This window comes from Nothoprocta perdicaria, unplaced genomic scaffold (genome assembly GCF_003342845.1).
Source record: "Nothoprocta perdicaria isolate Ctin4 unplaced genomic scaffold, notPer1 scaffold_312, whole genome shotgun sequence".
Lineage (NCBI taxonomy): Eukaryota > Metazoa > Chordata > Aves > Tinamiformes > Tinamidae > Nothoprocta > Nothoprocta perdicaria.
This window is the reverse complement of record NW_020455547.1, coordinates 416,208-432,248: the sequence shown is the minus strand read 5'-3', so window position 1 is coordinate 432,248 and position 16,041 is coordinate 416,208. Positions and strand designations below refer to the sequence as shown.

General features: G+C 39.9%; 1 protein-coding gene across 1 annotated transcript in view; it reads left to right on the top strand.

Annotated features, from left to right (window-relative positions):
* Positions 1 to 15,135, top strand: part of BBS7 (Bardet-Biedl syndrome 7) — a 15,570-nt gene extending 435 nt beyond the window's left edge. The window contains exons 2-19 of the mRNA XM_026042730.1: positions 20 to 85; positions 798 to 860; positions 1,195 to 1,370; positions 1,816 to 2,002; positions 2,663 to 2,735; positions 4,184 to 4,300; positions 5,737 to 5,867; positions 6,648 to 6,732; positions 7,592 to 7,694; positions 8,127 to 8,319; positions 9,282 to 9,356; positions 9,555 to 9,620; positions 10,128 to 10,267; positions 11,206 to 11,370; positions 12,173 to 12,282; positions 12,383 to 12,486; positions 13,450 to 13,573; positions 14,368 to 15,135. Coding sequence (XP_025898515.1) covers positions 20 to 85; positions 798 to 860; positions 1,195 to 1,370; positions 1,816 to 2,002; positions 2,663 to 2,735; positions 4,184 to 4,300; positions 5,737 to 5,867; positions 6,648 to 6,732; positions 7,592 to 7,694; positions 8,127 to 8,319; positions 9,282 to 9,356; positions 9,555 to 9,620; positions 10,128 to 10,267; positions 11,206 to 11,370; positions 12,173 to 12,282; positions 12,383 to 12,486; positions 13,450 to 13,573; positions 14,368 to 14,504 — 2,115 coding nt within the window. The 3' untranslated portion in view covers positions 14,505 to 15,135. The remainder of the gene's footprint in view (positions 1 to 19; positions 86 to 797; positions 861 to 1,194; positions 1,371 to 1,815; positions 2,003 to 2,662; positions 2,736 to 4,183; positions 4,301 to 5,736; positions 5,868 to 6,647; positions 6,733 to 7,591; positions 7,695 to 8,126; positions 8,320 to 9,281; positions 9,357 to 9,554; positions 9,621 to 10,127; positions 10,268 to 11,205; positions 11,371 to 12,172; positions 12,283 to 12,382; positions 12,487 to 13,449; positions 13,574 to 14,367) is intronic.
* Positions 15,136 to 16,041: the final 906 nt, after the last annotated feature.

Genomic DNA, 16,041 nt, shown 5'->3' with positions numbered 1-16,041 from the left:
GACCCGTGTCCTGCCGCAGGTGGGAGTGACGGCGCAGAAGACCATGAGGCTGCTGCCCGCGTCCGGCCGCAGGGCCACGCAGAAGGTAGCGGGCGCGAGCGGCGCGGGCGCGAGCGGCGGGGGCGGGCTGGGCCGCGAGCCGCGCGTGGTCCCCGCGGGAGAGCGCCCCGCGCGAACCGGGATACCCCCGTGGTGTGCACCGACCCCGAGGGCTCCAGCTGCGGCGTCGCGGGAGAAAACCCCAGCGACTGCGATGCAGAGAGCTGCGGAAACTGAAAGCCTTGCGGTTCCCTCTATTTTGCTGGAAGAAGAATGTGAACAGAAGGGCTTTCAAAAATATCTTTAGTATAGGTCCAAGTTAATAGAAACGTTCTTCAGRAAAACGCAGTGCAGTCAGTAGTGCGTTTCTTTAAATGATAAATGCAAAATGTGAAGATCCGCCTCCCTGGAGGGGACCACCTCATGATTTCTGGCCTTTACACCAAGAAGCAGAGAAAGGATAGTAAGGGCTCTCACTTAACATCACAACTGGCCTTAAGCTATACTGTGCTCTTTGTAGCAGTTTGCATAGTGCTCTAAAGCATAATCCCATGCAGCTGTATAAGCTGTATAGATATGTAAGCTGCATATATATATAAGCTATATATATAAGTACTGTCGGACTTAATCATGCTTACCAAAGCACAGCAAAGTAGGGCTAATCTAGGAAAAGTGTTATTTTAAAAGAAGGAGTATTTGCAAATGTAATAAAATGCAACGTTGTACTATACTCTTGTTGTTGTACTATACTCTTAAAGGTGGTTGTTGGAGATCAGGATGGGGTCATCACATGTTTTGGCATAAAAAAAGGGGAAGCCGTGGTAAGTAGTGCTTTTCTATTTAAATACATATTTTTGTATTGGAAGAGGGATAATATTAAAAAATACACAACTATCAGCAGTGGTGAAATTAGCTTAGATAAATAAGGATAAACGTTATAAAGCTTTTTTTGGTTTAGCTTGTATTTAAAAGACTTGCTCTAAAATGCTTAATTTCTTTGTGATGGTGAAATGTGCGGCATTATTTTTGTCTGCACATAGTCTGTAGTATCATTAGTTTTGCCAGAAATTCTAAAGTAAGTTTATCATCCTTTATGTGAAAAGATGGCTGTAAAAACGGTGTTGGGATGATTAAAATCCCTTTTCTATTTTACAGCCAGTGTTCAAGACACTGCCAGGACAGAAAATTGCAAGGCTGGAGTTAGGAGGAGCTCTTAATACACCACAGGAGAAAATCTTTGTGGCCACAGGATCAGAAGTTAAAGGTTTCACAAAAAGAGGGAAGCAGTTCCTTTCATTTGAAACTAATCTCACTGAAAGCATCAAAGCCATGTATGTATTTTAATTAKGTATTTGTTTTTATGAAAACAGATTTTTCTAATGAAAAACTTGKCAGTTTATGTTTTTATGAAACAGGTCTCTTAGTGCAGTGTATGGTTGCAGGTGTGCGTGTGGCTCTAGCACCTACCAGTTGCATGACACACAGAAAGGAGCTTCCTGTGACACACAGAGAGTGCCCAGGAGCCTGGATGGGAGCTGGGGCTGTGGAGATGGTGCCCTTTACCCCTCCTGTGGGAGAGCAACATGTTTATTCTTTGATTTTGTTGTAAAGGACCTGGAACAAATYGTGCATAAAGTGGCTTGAGAAAAATTAATATGATCAAATATATATTAATTAAATTTCTATAAAGGTGTTCTAAGGACTTGGAACCAGATAAAAGARTATCACTATAACTGTRTTGCCCAAGAGCTCCATGCAGTGTTTTCCTCTTCTCAGGCATATCTCGGGAGCAGATCTCTTCCTCTGTGCAAGCTACATCTATAACCATTACTGTGACTGCAAAGACCAGCACTACTACCTGTCAGGAGATAAAATCAATGATGTCCTCTGCCTTCCTGTGGAGAAAGTGAATTGCATTACGCCTGTACTTGCCTGTCAGGATAGAGTCCTCAGAGTTTTACAGGTTAAAATATTTGCTTACGTTTCGTTTGTRTATTGATGCCATAGAATCATATGCATATATCGTATTTCTTAAGTGAATCAACATATTTTACATGTTACGAGTGTGTTTTATCTTTTTTGATGGTGTTACTGTCTGAAAGAATACAACTGCTTTTTTATTGAGAAATGAAGTTCTGTGTTGTTGAAGTTATGAKAGTAAATTTGCAAAATAAGAATTTACAAAAATCTGCTATAAATAAGTTTTGTAATTTAGAGATATAAGTGGTTAACAAATCAATGTGTTTTCATGTAACTACAGCTATTCACACAAGTGAATTAAGTGTGTAACTATAGATAGGTTGGGAAATTCTTTCATAAAGTACTGTCATAGTAATTGTCTTATGTTAAATAATATAACCATTGTCTCATAGTAGCAGATGAATTCTCAGTATATCTCACCATAAAATGAATTTTTATATGGTAATAACACATTCTAAGACCTTTTTAATTTTGAATGCTTTGTTTTATTTATATAAGCTTTTATTGTTTTCTGAATTGAAATAGTTCTTCCATAGTTACTGAGAATTTATATGAATAAAGGATACCTATACATATGCATCCTTTTTTGTTGTTGTTTGTATCGTTTAAAAAAATACTCAAAGCCTTTTTCCACTGTCTTTAGGGATCTGATTTACTGTATGAAGTAGAAGTTTCTGGACCACCTACTGTTCTTGCTCTAAACAATGGAAATGGAGGTAACAAGATGTGTAGTATACGTATAACTGAATAATGATAATTTATTATGTCTCGGGAGTTTTAGTGCTTAGAAGTGTTAATTGCATACAGCCGTGATTTTGAAGTGATGCTAAACACATAGCACAGCTGTGACCATGGAAAGTCATTTCTAGTTCTATCTAAATAAAAGCTTGATGGTAGTTTGAAGCAGTACTTTGAAACATTCTATTTAGATGAGAATTTASTTGCATGGTGCTCTTGAACAAAATATTGGAAAAACACTAAATTTTTGGAGGGAGGAGAGTGCTTCCAGGTTTTGTGTAACCTCTTCCGATTTGCAAGTGGGGAAACTAATACTATTTAAGACATTGTAATTGATTTAGTTGTAGTTTTAGTGGATAAGATTCATATGTGGAAATGGGATGAAAAGCCTTTTGTCACTAAAACAAATTCGAAGTTTAAAGATATGTTTTTCCCTTCACAAACACACACCAAAAAGAAAAAAAAAAAGACTTTCTGAGTCAGAGTTGCAGCATTTATACTGTTTAGGCAAGTTAGAAAAAATGAGATGAAAAGGGAGAGATGGCAGGAGGAGCACTGTAGTGCTTTTAGGTTGAGACTCTGGTGAGGTTATTGTGGAGATTTGGGGCTAAATACTATTACTGTTTAGATGATTCTAAATGATACTCACATTTCACTGAAAGCTTCTTTCAGCAGCAATGAGATTTAGTAGTTTTATCATGACTATATATCATGCCTATGTATCATCATCATGACTACATATCATGATTATTGTAACTATAAACTACCCTTCTGGAGACCTCAAGCAAGTCTGGGTTTTGGATATCTCTCTTACATGTAGTTTTTCTTAATGAGAATCCTTAGCCGTGTGCATCTGCGAGTGGAAGAGAATATTGAGTAGTGCTCCCGTGCACTGAGGATGAGGCAGAAGGATCAGGAAGGATCAAGCTTAAAATAGTTAGATCATCCTTCTTGTTAACATGTATTGACCTAATATAAATCCCTCTTGTACCTTAATCTGGTGCTTAATTTAGTTTAGGTTAGACCATTTGACAGCAATATTCAGAGTTATTTTGGAAAAGTACTTCTTTTTTGCTTACCTCTCGATACACTAYTCACTATTAGATCTATCTTCTTAATGAACCACTTTGTTCCGTTTCTGTAAAGGCAACCACAAAGCCTCTCTGCCTAAATTTCAAGTACTAGATGGTAAATGCCCTGGTCTCTAGGCAGAACTCCGGTGTAGRAAGATATTCATGCACAAGAGAGTACTAGCATTCAAGAAATGATGATAGTTGCAGTTTTCATGTATTTGGCTCTTTTTTAAAGCTTGATAGTTCTGTTGTACAACATTTTTTTTGTTTTACTGTTTGGCAAGTAGAGTATAACTACTCTTTTTAAATACTTACTTGGTTGTATTGATTCTAAAACGAATTTATGTGCTTAGGTGATTCTGGAGAAGAAATTGTGTTTGGAACTTCTGATGGTAAAGTGGGTCTGGTCCAGATTACTGGTTCTAGTCCTGTACATAAGTGGGAAATCGGAAATGAAAAGAAGAGAGGAGGTACGTGTCTCAGTCCCCTCATCCCTAGTTTTCCAGCTTTGGTTAGGTGTTATTACAAGTATTATAATCAAGAGATCTTATTCATAGATATTTTGTATCTGTATTATAAATATTGCAGTATGTGATATTAATATGAATAAGTTCTCTTTTATTCTTTCTTCTAAATTTTAATCAATTTGTCCTGCTTTGGATTTTCTGTTCATACTCTTTCCAGTCTTTTAGTATAACTTTGTTATTACAGTGTGTTTTTTAAAGTGGAAATGTTAAAACAAAATACAAATTCATATATAATCCCTTGAGGTTTTTATGATTTTTCGGGATGATCTTTAAATGCCAATGTGCCTGCTAAGTTTTTCACATGTTCAGTAGTCTCTAGGTCTTTTCAGAGGAAAGGCTTGTATCTTCCCTCCAAGACTCTTTTTCTTATGTTAAATCATTCTTAAGAGTTTTCTCTGAAGACAGAACAAAGATTCCCTTAAAGCTGCACAGTATGGCTTAATTGATCAGAACASAGCAGAATACTTTCTGCATTTCAGTCTTGGTATGCTCTTACTTCTGCAGCATGTATTAGTCTTTGCTCCTTTGAAAAGGAAAGCACCAGGGATRCATTTTTGTTTTTAGAGTTTAATTATCTCATGAAAGATAACATCAAACTTTCCGCTTAAGATGCATTAAGTAGGACCATACCATTCCTTTGAAATACTCAAAATGCTCAAATTCCATGTGATTATTTTTATTGTCTTACACTAAAGCTTACACGCTCTATTTTTCTTTCTTGTTCCTCTCTCCCTCCTTCCCTCCCTTACCTCTCTCTGTCCTCTCTGCTTGTCACAGAWTGTGGTTCCACCACGCTCAGTGGTGATGGGTTTGTCACACTAACATGTCATTTGATGCTCTAGACCCCATCTGGCAAAAGCCACAACCCTATTTCTGTCAAATTAGCCAGTATTTGTCGTAGTGTGTCGATCACAGCTCTGTTTGTGTTGTCAGAAACAAGAATAGTACAGCAGAGTGGACAGGCAGATAGTTCATCTGGGAAGAGTTTGACATGGGAGGGTTGAATCCTTAAGGAGAGCGTGTTGGGGTTTTTCAGAAGGGATATCCAGGCAGGGCTGTTCACCTGCAGCGTTGCTCCCTGGAGAGGGCTCTTAGTGTTGGCCTGGTGTTGGCTGCCGTGAAATCACTTGGCACTTTTCTGACCTTCGGCCACAGATCGGAGACTTCAGCCCTCTCTAGTGCACTCGGCCAGGAATAGCATTCACAGAACTTTAAAAGCTGGCCTAGAATTCCTTTCTTTAGTGTAATGTATTTAATATGGCTTAAGTATGTGTCATATATTATTAATGTAGTAGATACTACATTAAGTAGTTTAATGTGGCGTGTGTATGTGTCATAAACAAAGATGAAGCAAGTGGTTTCCTTGTCTCTTTCATTAGGTATCTTATGTATTGATAGTTTTGACATTGTGGGAGATGGGGTTAAAGAATTACTCATTGGACGAGATGATGGTATGCTAGAAGTCTATAACTTCGAGAGTGCAGATGATCCTGTTCTTCTATCTGATCATGTAAGTCCATATTCATCATATTCTTCTTTGCTGGCCAAATGAATTAAAAATCTGTATTTCAAAATACRAAGCTTTTACAAGATGGGAAGTTACAGCTATAATGACATTTATCTTTTAAAAGAAATTGTTGCTGGGTGTAATGTTGACAGCACAAACCCCAACGTGTTATGCTGAGGTTTAAGAAGCAGAAAGTGACATAATCCTAACTGGAGTAAAAATCAAACTAGAGTCACCCCTGTACTGATGCCCTGTTTCTGCTGACTGCTGAACCCTCTCCTCAGGGAAACCTCAAGTGGAGCTTCATTGTGAAGCACCTGAGTGAAGAAACTAAACCCACCTCATACATAATCTGTGTTTTGCATATAAGATAATAAATGTGAGCTGTCAGGGTTTTCTGGGCTTAGTTACCTTGATTATAAAGTGCTAAAATTGTGGATTTAGTTCAAAGACATTATTTCAGCTTTCAGTCAGACCGCTGATTATCCCTGGAAAAATRTGGTTACATCAGTGTTTTACTTTAAGCCACCTCTTTCTACTCCGTGCAGCAAAGGCAGTGTCGAAATGTATTAATTAAAACACCCTGATTTAGYTCTGATGGTGATCAGCTAGTTCACTTGCCTTTAGTGTCTAGCTATTCTGCATCTATGTAGGTATTTTCTGAGACATCGAAAAAGGAATAAAAGGAAAGGAAAAAAAGAAAAAAAACCTAGAAAATACCCACCCAAGCTTCTAGAATGGGTGCAGTGATATTTCCCTCTCCTTGAATGTATTTATTTGAAGGCATTATCAGAGAGCATCGCATCAATCCAAGGCGGCTGCGTAGGAAAAGATGGATATGATGAAATCTTGGCATGCACCTATTCAGGTAAGCTGTTTCTCATACACTCAGTAGAAGCTGAGTGTGGTGATGGGTTAAAAATGTAAATGAAAAACTCATGTGCACCTGTGCCTTTSCAAAGGCCAACTCTAGTGTGGGGTACAACAGGCTGGTTTTGGTACACTTAGGTAGAAAAGGAAAATACYGCTCTGAATGAACAGCAGAGGTTACATTTAAAGCCCATCAGTGTAGGACTTGTGTGGCTTTTTTTTTAATTCTTGCAGCATTATTTGGCATTCTTAGTAGTTGAAGTAGATACCTGAGGAATGTAAAATCCACACTTTTGTGGTGGATTTTATAATAATGCAGTTTTGCTATTTGTTTTAACTTGGTGAGGTAATTCTAGAAGTCTAAACACCTAAGTCTATATATCACACCATTAAGAAGACAAAAAAAACATGTTTTTTCACTTCAACCAACAGCATCTTTTCTCAATATACACTATACAATACATAGTTTGCTATAAATAGTTTTACAGTTCTTTAGTGTTTTCAAGTGTAGTGCTGGTATTAGGAAAAAATCTGTTCAGAAGCAATAGGGGTCAATATTAAACACTCAGATAAAAATACCTATTGATGGATTTTTTTTGTTTAAACTGCTCCATGAAAAAGGATAAGTAACGTTTTCCAATTTGTCGGTGTAGAATGACTACTASCTCAGAAAAGCCTATGTTCAGTGTCTAGAGTCATTTATTTTGGGGAGTTTATCCTCCATAAAAGGATAAAACTAGAGCTTGATTCTCCCTCTTTAAAATCCTGAGCTAAAGTCACTCCATACAGATGTAAAAGGTGAGTGTAGATGTTTATTTATAGATTATTTGGAGTATAATCTTTGTATATTGGTTTAGGGTGGCTGACGGGTCTGACTACAGAGCCCATCCACAGAGAAGGTGGATCTGGTGAAGAGCTAAAACTGAGTCAGGAGATGCAAAGCAAGATTTCATCCTTAAGGTAATTTTTACTAAAAAGAAATGTAATAAAACTTCAGATCTTAAAAGCTGAAATACACTTTTCCTCCCGAACGCATCAGGTTTATTCTGTACCAGTTGTGTATTCAGAAATGGATTCAAACATTGTCAAAGCAGAAATCAGTAGTAATCTACAGTTTCATGATCCCTTCTCTCTTGATGCCATCTTCCTCACAGCTTGTTCAAGATCAAATTCCTGACTTCTCTGTTGTTTTTATCTTCTAAATGATGCAAGGGAAGTAGTCACATATTATCAAAAGTATRTTCTGTTTTTGGAGAGAAGGAAGAGATTGGAAAGCAGTGAACAGAAGATTAGAAATACGATGCCTTGGCAAGTAAAATATTTAATTTCAAGGGTAGGTAGCTTTAACAGTTAACTTTTCTGAAGACTTTATCCATGCTTTCTCCTTTCTAGGAGTGAACTGGAAAGCTTACAGATWAAAGTACTGCAGGAGCGTGAGAAATACCAGCAGGCTTCCCAGTCCAGTACTGCCATGTCATCAGTGCCTGCGTTCAGTGTGAACGATAAGTTCACATTAAATAAGGACGATGCCAGCTACAGCCTCATCTTGGAGGTGCAGACTGCCATAGATAACGTCCTGGTACAGGTGAGAGCATTTGTTTTCGTGTTGGCTTTCACAGATCTTTAAATAAAAAKTAAAGCATGAGGAGACTTTCTGTTTAAAAAGGCAAGCTATAAACTGCTAAACATGTGTTTGTTTTTAACTGTCTGAATTGGTAGGCAGCTGAAGTGTGCAGCCTTGGGATATTGATGCAGCTGTTCTATGTGCTTCTTTTGCTATCTTCTGTACTGGAAGATTCATTTTGAGAATGGTTTGGGCCACTTCTGTGCAATTGAACCAATTTGTATGTTGTTGGTGACAAATATTCCTGCTAAGTAACACCATATTAATCAGTTGTTATTCTTAACATTCATTTCAGCTGTTGCAGTATCTTTGGTAGTCAGAAGAATAGTGATAGTGAGTGAAACTTCTTTTGGGATATACCTGGRGAGCAAAATTTGTCCAGAAAGAATTTCTGTCTAGGTAAATTTGCCATACTGAAGTGTAGGGAACTACTGTATGATTTATTTTTTTTTTCCTATTGCATATTTTTATGGCAAAGGACTTAATCAGAGGAAGATTAAGCAATACCAAGTTGGCAGTTTCTTCTTTCTATGGTTTCTTCAGTTGTATTAGCTCAGTCAGGAATATTCAGATTGTTTTATTTAGGCCTGAATTTATTGCAGAGCTTGCTTTCATTTAAAGGAAAGGATGGAAGTTGTGAGATAATGCTTGGTATTGCCTTCTATTGCTAGACGAGGCCATAAAACACTTTTTAAGTTAAGGCAGCCACGCAAGAGGTCGGGACACTGTAAGAAAGATCATCACATTCTTCTGGAAATAAACTTTACAAGTTGCATGTCTGTTAAGCTTTTACCTATGAATGATGAAGCAATCATATTGCCTCACCATTATTAGAAAAGATTGATTAGAGTTAGAGGATAAGTGCATTAGAAGCTACACAAGACCTTAAACTTTTTGTTTTTCCTCCCCTGTATGCTCTACAGAGTGATGTCCCAATAGACTTGCTGGATGTGGATAAAAATTCGGCTGTTGTTAGTTTTAGCAGCTGTGATTCCGAGGTAAGGGAAACGAAGGAAATAACCAAACTTGAAGATTGCATGGACAAATATCTTAATACTCTTTAATTAAAATAAAACAAATAGAATTTGGATTGATCTATGTGCAGTTTTAAATAGATGGAGTTAAACTACTTATTTGGTGATTTTTGTTTCATTTGCCCTGTTTTATATTATTCCACTGTTTTTTATTGTTCACAGCCAAATAGCAACTTTGTTCTTGCAACTTACCGATGCCAAGCAAACACTACAAGGCTTGAACTTAAGGTAAAATGCCACAAAATACTTCCCATGGGAAATCATATGCTATGTGGCAGTGTGGTGCTTAGGTATCTCCTCCTGGATTGACTGGTTAGCCTGAACAAATGATGAGCCAAGTTATTCTCATGTAGTACCTTTCTGCTGCTGCTTGTTTCCTGGGAAGTTTCTAGATTAAAGCACACATGCTTAGTGATTTTTGGGTTGTTTGCTTGCTTGATTGCATTTATTTTTTTTCTAATGTTCCACCAAATCCATATATTTCTGTGGTTACTACTGGAAAAATAGGTGAAAACATAATTACTGAAGATAATCTTCAAAACACAGAAAGACTCTATCTAGGCTTTTTCTTGGTATGGTCAATTATTACTGTGGTAAAGACCATAGATTTTTATGAACTCTGTACTGTACTGAAGTCCTGCTGAAATAGAGATCATCTCTATTCAATTTTGAACACCCACCAGTTCATCTTTTCTCTCCTGTTCTTGCTTGTGGGTTCTCCTCCTATTTATGCAGGTTCGATCGATTGAAGGACAATAYGGGACACTTCAAGCATACGTAACTCCAAGAATTCAACCGAAAACCTGCCAAGTTCATCAATATCAGATTAAACCACTTTCACTTCATCAGAGAACCCATTCTATCGACCACGACCGGTATTTACAATGAAAAAACAATGCTTTTCTTTCTCATGCACTGCAGTGGAAACAGTACAAGTTTAAATAATGATGCTCAACTTAAGAGTTTGAGCTGTTTTTTGACAAAAAAAAAAAAGGCAGATGAAAAGTTTCCTGCTTGCTTTGACATTTTAATCATTGTATTTTCAGGTTATTGCCTTTGTTGTATTGATGGCGCGTTATAGTGCAGCCCTGTGTGTCTGTGGAGCTGAGGGTGTGACAGAAGGGAAAGTGTCCTGTGTGACACTGTCTTTCTGAATTTCAGGCTCAACTTCCCCTGAACTCCTTTGTTGTAATTCTTTCCCTTTGCTAACTTAGCTGCTGAAATACTTTTTTCCCCATTTCCTTCATTATTTTACCAAATTTTGACTTCCCCTTTAATCAGTATCTTACATTACCATCTGTTGATATCATTTAAACTGAAGGATTGAATGAATAATATAAAATGTATTTACTTGAAATGCAAAAGTGTTCCTTGTTTTGATGGAAATGCTGTCTGTCTGTGGTTTACAGAACGGAAGGCCCTTGAGGCTTTTCGYCATATCTTTTGACAGTTATTTACCTTTATCAAAAATTTCAAGCTTAACAACTTGAAATAGGTATGTCTGAAACCTCCAACTGGTTCTTACCCAATTTTGACATACTTACTGGCATAAAGCTAAAATTTGCACATTCTCATAGTTTTTTGTCTTGAGTTATAGAAAACTAATCTGCAATGTCCTTCGCAAGATACTGGAATTGGACAAGGGAGATTATTATGTTGTTGCTGCTGTTATTTTTGGCAGGATGCTGATCAAAAAACCAAGATGATCACGTGGAATTAAGTGTTTATTTTCCATTTTCATAGGGATAACCAGTGCACTGATGGTGCCACTGCTAGTAACTAATGCCAAGTTTTTACTTTCCTAATGTCATAGACCCATGAATACGCTGATGCTCAAAGGCCAGTTCAGTTTTGCTGAAATTCATTCCTGGGTTGTGTTTTGCTTGCCTGAAGTTCCTGAAAAGACTCCAGCTGGAGAGAGTATCACCTTTTATTTTCAGAACACCTTTCTGGGTACGCAGCTTGAAAGTACTTACAGGTAAAATATAGTTACTGAAGGAGAGTGGACTTTCCTGGGGTATTTTTGACCAGTCTATGAGGACTATTCTCATGCGCATGCTAGTATTTGCCTCTCCATTCCTCTCACTTCCTGTCCCCAGTAAAAACTCCCAGTAGAAATAATGGAAAATTTTGATTAAAAAGTGCTGTCTAATATTACCCYGATTGAGTCCTATACAGTAATGATACCATACTTAACAACTAGAAAGTGGTTGTGGTCCTTGTAGGGGATAGACATGGTCTTTTTTTCCCCCCTTCTGGTGATGGAGCTTGCCTTCCTGTTTGCCTTCCAGATGTTAGAATCATAAATCTGAGAAAAATATTAGTACGTTGAATGCCATCCAAAATCTTACTTGTGTAACCTTAATGTCATGCATCAAATAAGATCAAACCTCTTTATCTATGTGTGCTTGAAGACACCGCTTCGCGTTAACTCCTGGAACAAATTCTGTTCCCTGACAAGATTACACTGTGAATASGAGAGGAGGGAGTGACATGGCTGTATACAACCACCCAGTAGGAGAAGAATCTTTATGGCCAGGATGCCACCCTGTGCCCCGTGCTCTGGGTGTCCCTGCTGAAGCAGGGGGTTGGACTAGAGGATCTGCAGAGGTCCCTTCCAACCTCAACCATTTTGTGGTTCTGTCACGAACATAGAGGTTGTTGGTTTGTTTTCTGCTTTCATTATTAAATTATGGGTCTTACATTTTAAAATGGGAAAATATGTAATGCATACAGCTGTTTTAGGTTGGTCTGTTTAAAAGTTTTCTTTCTTTTTATAGAAAAGGCGAGGGACTTTTTAAGTCTGACAACATATCTACCATATCCATCCTAAAAGATGTGCTTTCCAAAGAGGCTACTAAAAGGAAGATTAATCTTAATATATCATATGGTAAAATTGCTGTTTTACTGTCTTTGACTTCATTTTATGTTATTTACAATGAAATATATTACTCGTTTGCTTGTTGTTCCTGTTTTTGATGCCCCACTAGACATAAACGAAGACTCTGTGAGGTATACATTAAAGCTTATCCACCCCAAACTAGAGTATCAGCAGCTGCTGGCCAAGAAGGTTCACTTAATAGATGCTTTGAAAGTAAGTATTCTCTGGAGGCTTTTCAGGAGGGTTATGGTAGCAAATCCCTGCATGATTCAAGTTAGATATGTGCCTTAATGTTACCTATTCCTGCTCCCAAGATACACACAGTAGTTGTGTTGGAGCCACACATTTTGAAGTAAAACTTCTGTTTGTACCAGCGAATAACACACAGAGTCACTGCTTGTTGTTGAGAGGGTTTAAACTGAACAGTGGGAACGGGGAGCTGACTCCTCCTTGCACTGRACTAGTTGTCCGAACTCTGCTTAGTGGAAAAGCTGCCCCACCAGTGAGCACACAGCATGTTGTATGCTTTTGTTACCAGTAAAAGAGTATTGCTTAGGCCTCATTAGACAAACTTGAGAGATACCAAATAATAGAGAATTTATTATTGCATGTTACATTTGTGCATAGGTAATGATGTTGGAGCTCTTGGTGTTTTGTGCTTGTCTTGGGYTTTTTTTGGCATAGCAAACCTTTAACTTTCCTGTGCCACTGGTGCTTATTAAGCAGCAGTAAAATAATGTGGTGACTGATGAAAGCTGATAGCGMTGAAGACTCAAAATGCATAATTACCTTCAGTGTAGAAGAGAACAGGCTTTCTGTACTGGATAAAAAGATCTATATTAATTTGATCTGATAGTAAAAGCTATGATCTGATAGTAAAAGCCTGGTGAAAGCTTTGGGATTGGTGCTGTAGAGGCTGAGCTGTGCAGTGAAGCTGTCCTGGCAGCACTTAAAGGGCTCAGAGCTGTAATATGTAGCATTTTGAGGACCCGTGTGTATAAAGTGACAGGCAACATCTGGCATTAGAAAACCTAGAGATTAAGGCATTTCTGAATTAGCAAGAGTTATTCTGAAGGACACTGTTTAATCCCTGGAGTATTTTCTCCTGTCAGATCTAAGATGCATTTTTGTTACATTTATGTTCTTCTAATTTTCAAAATTTAAAATGTCTTTGAGGAATTACAAGTCCATGAGGGAAACGTGGACTTCTTGCTCCCAAAGTACCGGAGCATTTTAGAAGAGTCGGATCAGCTGCTTGAGGAATACAAGAAGCAACCTGCGCATCTCGAGAGACTTTATGGTTTGTTCATCAACCCAACTTGTTTTCTTTTTTTTCCTAAATTCCAATTAATATTCAGAGCACACATTGGACATGATTAAAATAGTTATGAAGCCAGTAGCTGYGGCATTGAAATGATTTGATACAGGAGTGCTATCTGTATTATGTGTCATAAGCATGGCGCTGTGACTGTCAGGATTATTTGCAAGGGACTTCTCTACCTTCTGTTTAATAGGCAGCTTTTTATATTCGGATGATCCTTGTCTTTATGAATGTGATTAAGGAAGGTATTCCAATTCCGGATGGTATTTATGAATATATCTAAGTTGAATGAGTGATTAAGTTCTGCCGAAGTAAAAGGCTTAAAAAAAWAACAGAAAAATATGCACAGGATGTGAAGGGATAATCTTTGATCCAATTAGGTGAAAGAAATTCTGYTGCATTTTCTGGTGAGCTTCCCCATATCACTTTTACCTTAGGTGCTAGGTTTAATAATGAGATGCCCTTTCCTACCCGAGGACTGTTCCTTTCTCCTGAGTGTTTCACGTGTGGGTAACTCTTAAGGCTGAGATATATATATATACACATCCTTTGGAATTAAGCTGAAATCTGAGGATAATGGGAGACTGTTGTGGATGTATTTGGAAGTAAATCATTGTTTAAAACATCAAGTTTAAAAATGGTCCTGTCTCTAAAAACAAAATTAAATAGTCTAGAATAATCTATAGATAGTCAAAAGCAGAGATATCTCATAGCTGAAAACATGATTTTCTTTCTTGGAAAAAAAGAAAAATCTTGGAACTTTACTTTTGTAGGTATGATCACCGATCTCTTCATAGATAAATTTAAATTTAAAGGCACCAACGTGAAAACCAAAGTTCCTCTTCTTCTGGAAATCCTGGATGGCTGTGATCAAGATGGACTAATTGCCTTCTTTGAGGCTGCAGCCTGATTTGGAAGCGCCAAGGAAAGGACGCAGTGATGCCTTTTAGCTATTGGTTTTTTAATCAAAGCAGTCACCTACCAAGTCCAATACATCAGTTTGGGGAGGGGAGAGTTTTACTGTTCTTTTTACTCTTTTCATTTTATTCTTATTTATTGCCATATTGAATACTGATCAACTTTAGTTCGTATAAACCATTGTATGTGTGAAATGCACACATAGCTTATATGTTCATAATGATCTTCATAGCTAAGGAAATATGGAGAAGCAGATAATGAATATCCCTTTTGCAGAATTATATTTTCAGTACTATTAGAGACGATAAATGTGAGTATTTTCCGTTTGTAGGGATGTATGAAGGGACTAATTTTCATGGACGTGGCGCACTAGAAGCTCAGGTGCTGAATGTGTGGGGGGAGCCGCGCTGGCGGCCGCGCTGCCGTGCGGAGCGGCCCAGACCAGCAGCTCTGCGGTGAGACGTGCGAGCTGCTCCTGCCGCTGCCCCCGCGGCTTCCGAGGTGGAGTGCTCTACAGGTGTCCCCTGCGCCTCTCCTCCCGTGGCTCTTTGGAACTCATTCCCCAGAAGCGTTCGGTTCCCTTTGCTGGGAAGGCAGTGTACTCTTCAGTCTCTTTTTTATTACTGAACACAGTAAAGGGTCTTTGGATGGAGATGTGTGTGCTTTTGTATCTCGCGCARCCACGATAAAGAAGTGATTACAGAATCATTGTGGTGGGAAAAGACCTTCAAGGTCATCCAGCCCAACGCTGCACCCCTCACCCCCTGCCTGCGCACCCGTGTCCCTAGGCACCCCATCTACACCTGCCTTGGACGCTGCCAGGGATGGGAACTCCCCCGCTTCCCTCGGCAGCCTGTTCCCATGTTCCACCACTCTTTCCCTGCAGGAATTCCTCCTCTGGTCGATGCTGAACCTCCCCTGCTGTAACTTGAGGCCGTTTCCCCTTGYCCTAGCGCTGGTTACGCGGCAGACCGCCCCCTGCTCCCTCCGACCCCCGAACGGGGAAGCCAAGGATTTGTCCTGGCTCCCTCCGCCGCTCCCGCCGCCCCGCCCGCGCGCCGCCGCTTCCCGCCCGCCGCGCACGAGCGGCGCCGAGAGGGGCCGAGCGGCTCCTAGAGGGGCCGAATGGTGCCGAGCGGCGCCGAGAGGGGCCGAGCGAAGCCGAATGATGCCGAGCGGGGCCGAGTGCGGCCGAGGCACCTCCCCGCGCGGGAGGCGGCAGCCGCTGCCCGGCGCGCACTGCGCATGCGGCCTTCCTCCCGCCCTACAGGCCCCGCCCCGCCACCCCAGGCCGCGCCCTCTCCCGCCGCGCCGCGCTGCCGTTTTGGCCCTTGCGGCTGCCCGTAGGGCGCGTGACGCGCGCGGCGCGCGCTCCCCCATTGGCCGGTTCAATAGTCGCGGGCTACTTGAAGGGCGAGAGCGGCGCCGCGGCGCGAGACTCGGCGGCCCTGGGCGCGTCCGCGCGGCCCGGCCCCGCTCCCGGCGCCGCCATCATGTTCGCCGCGCAGGAGAACCAGGAGAACGTCCCG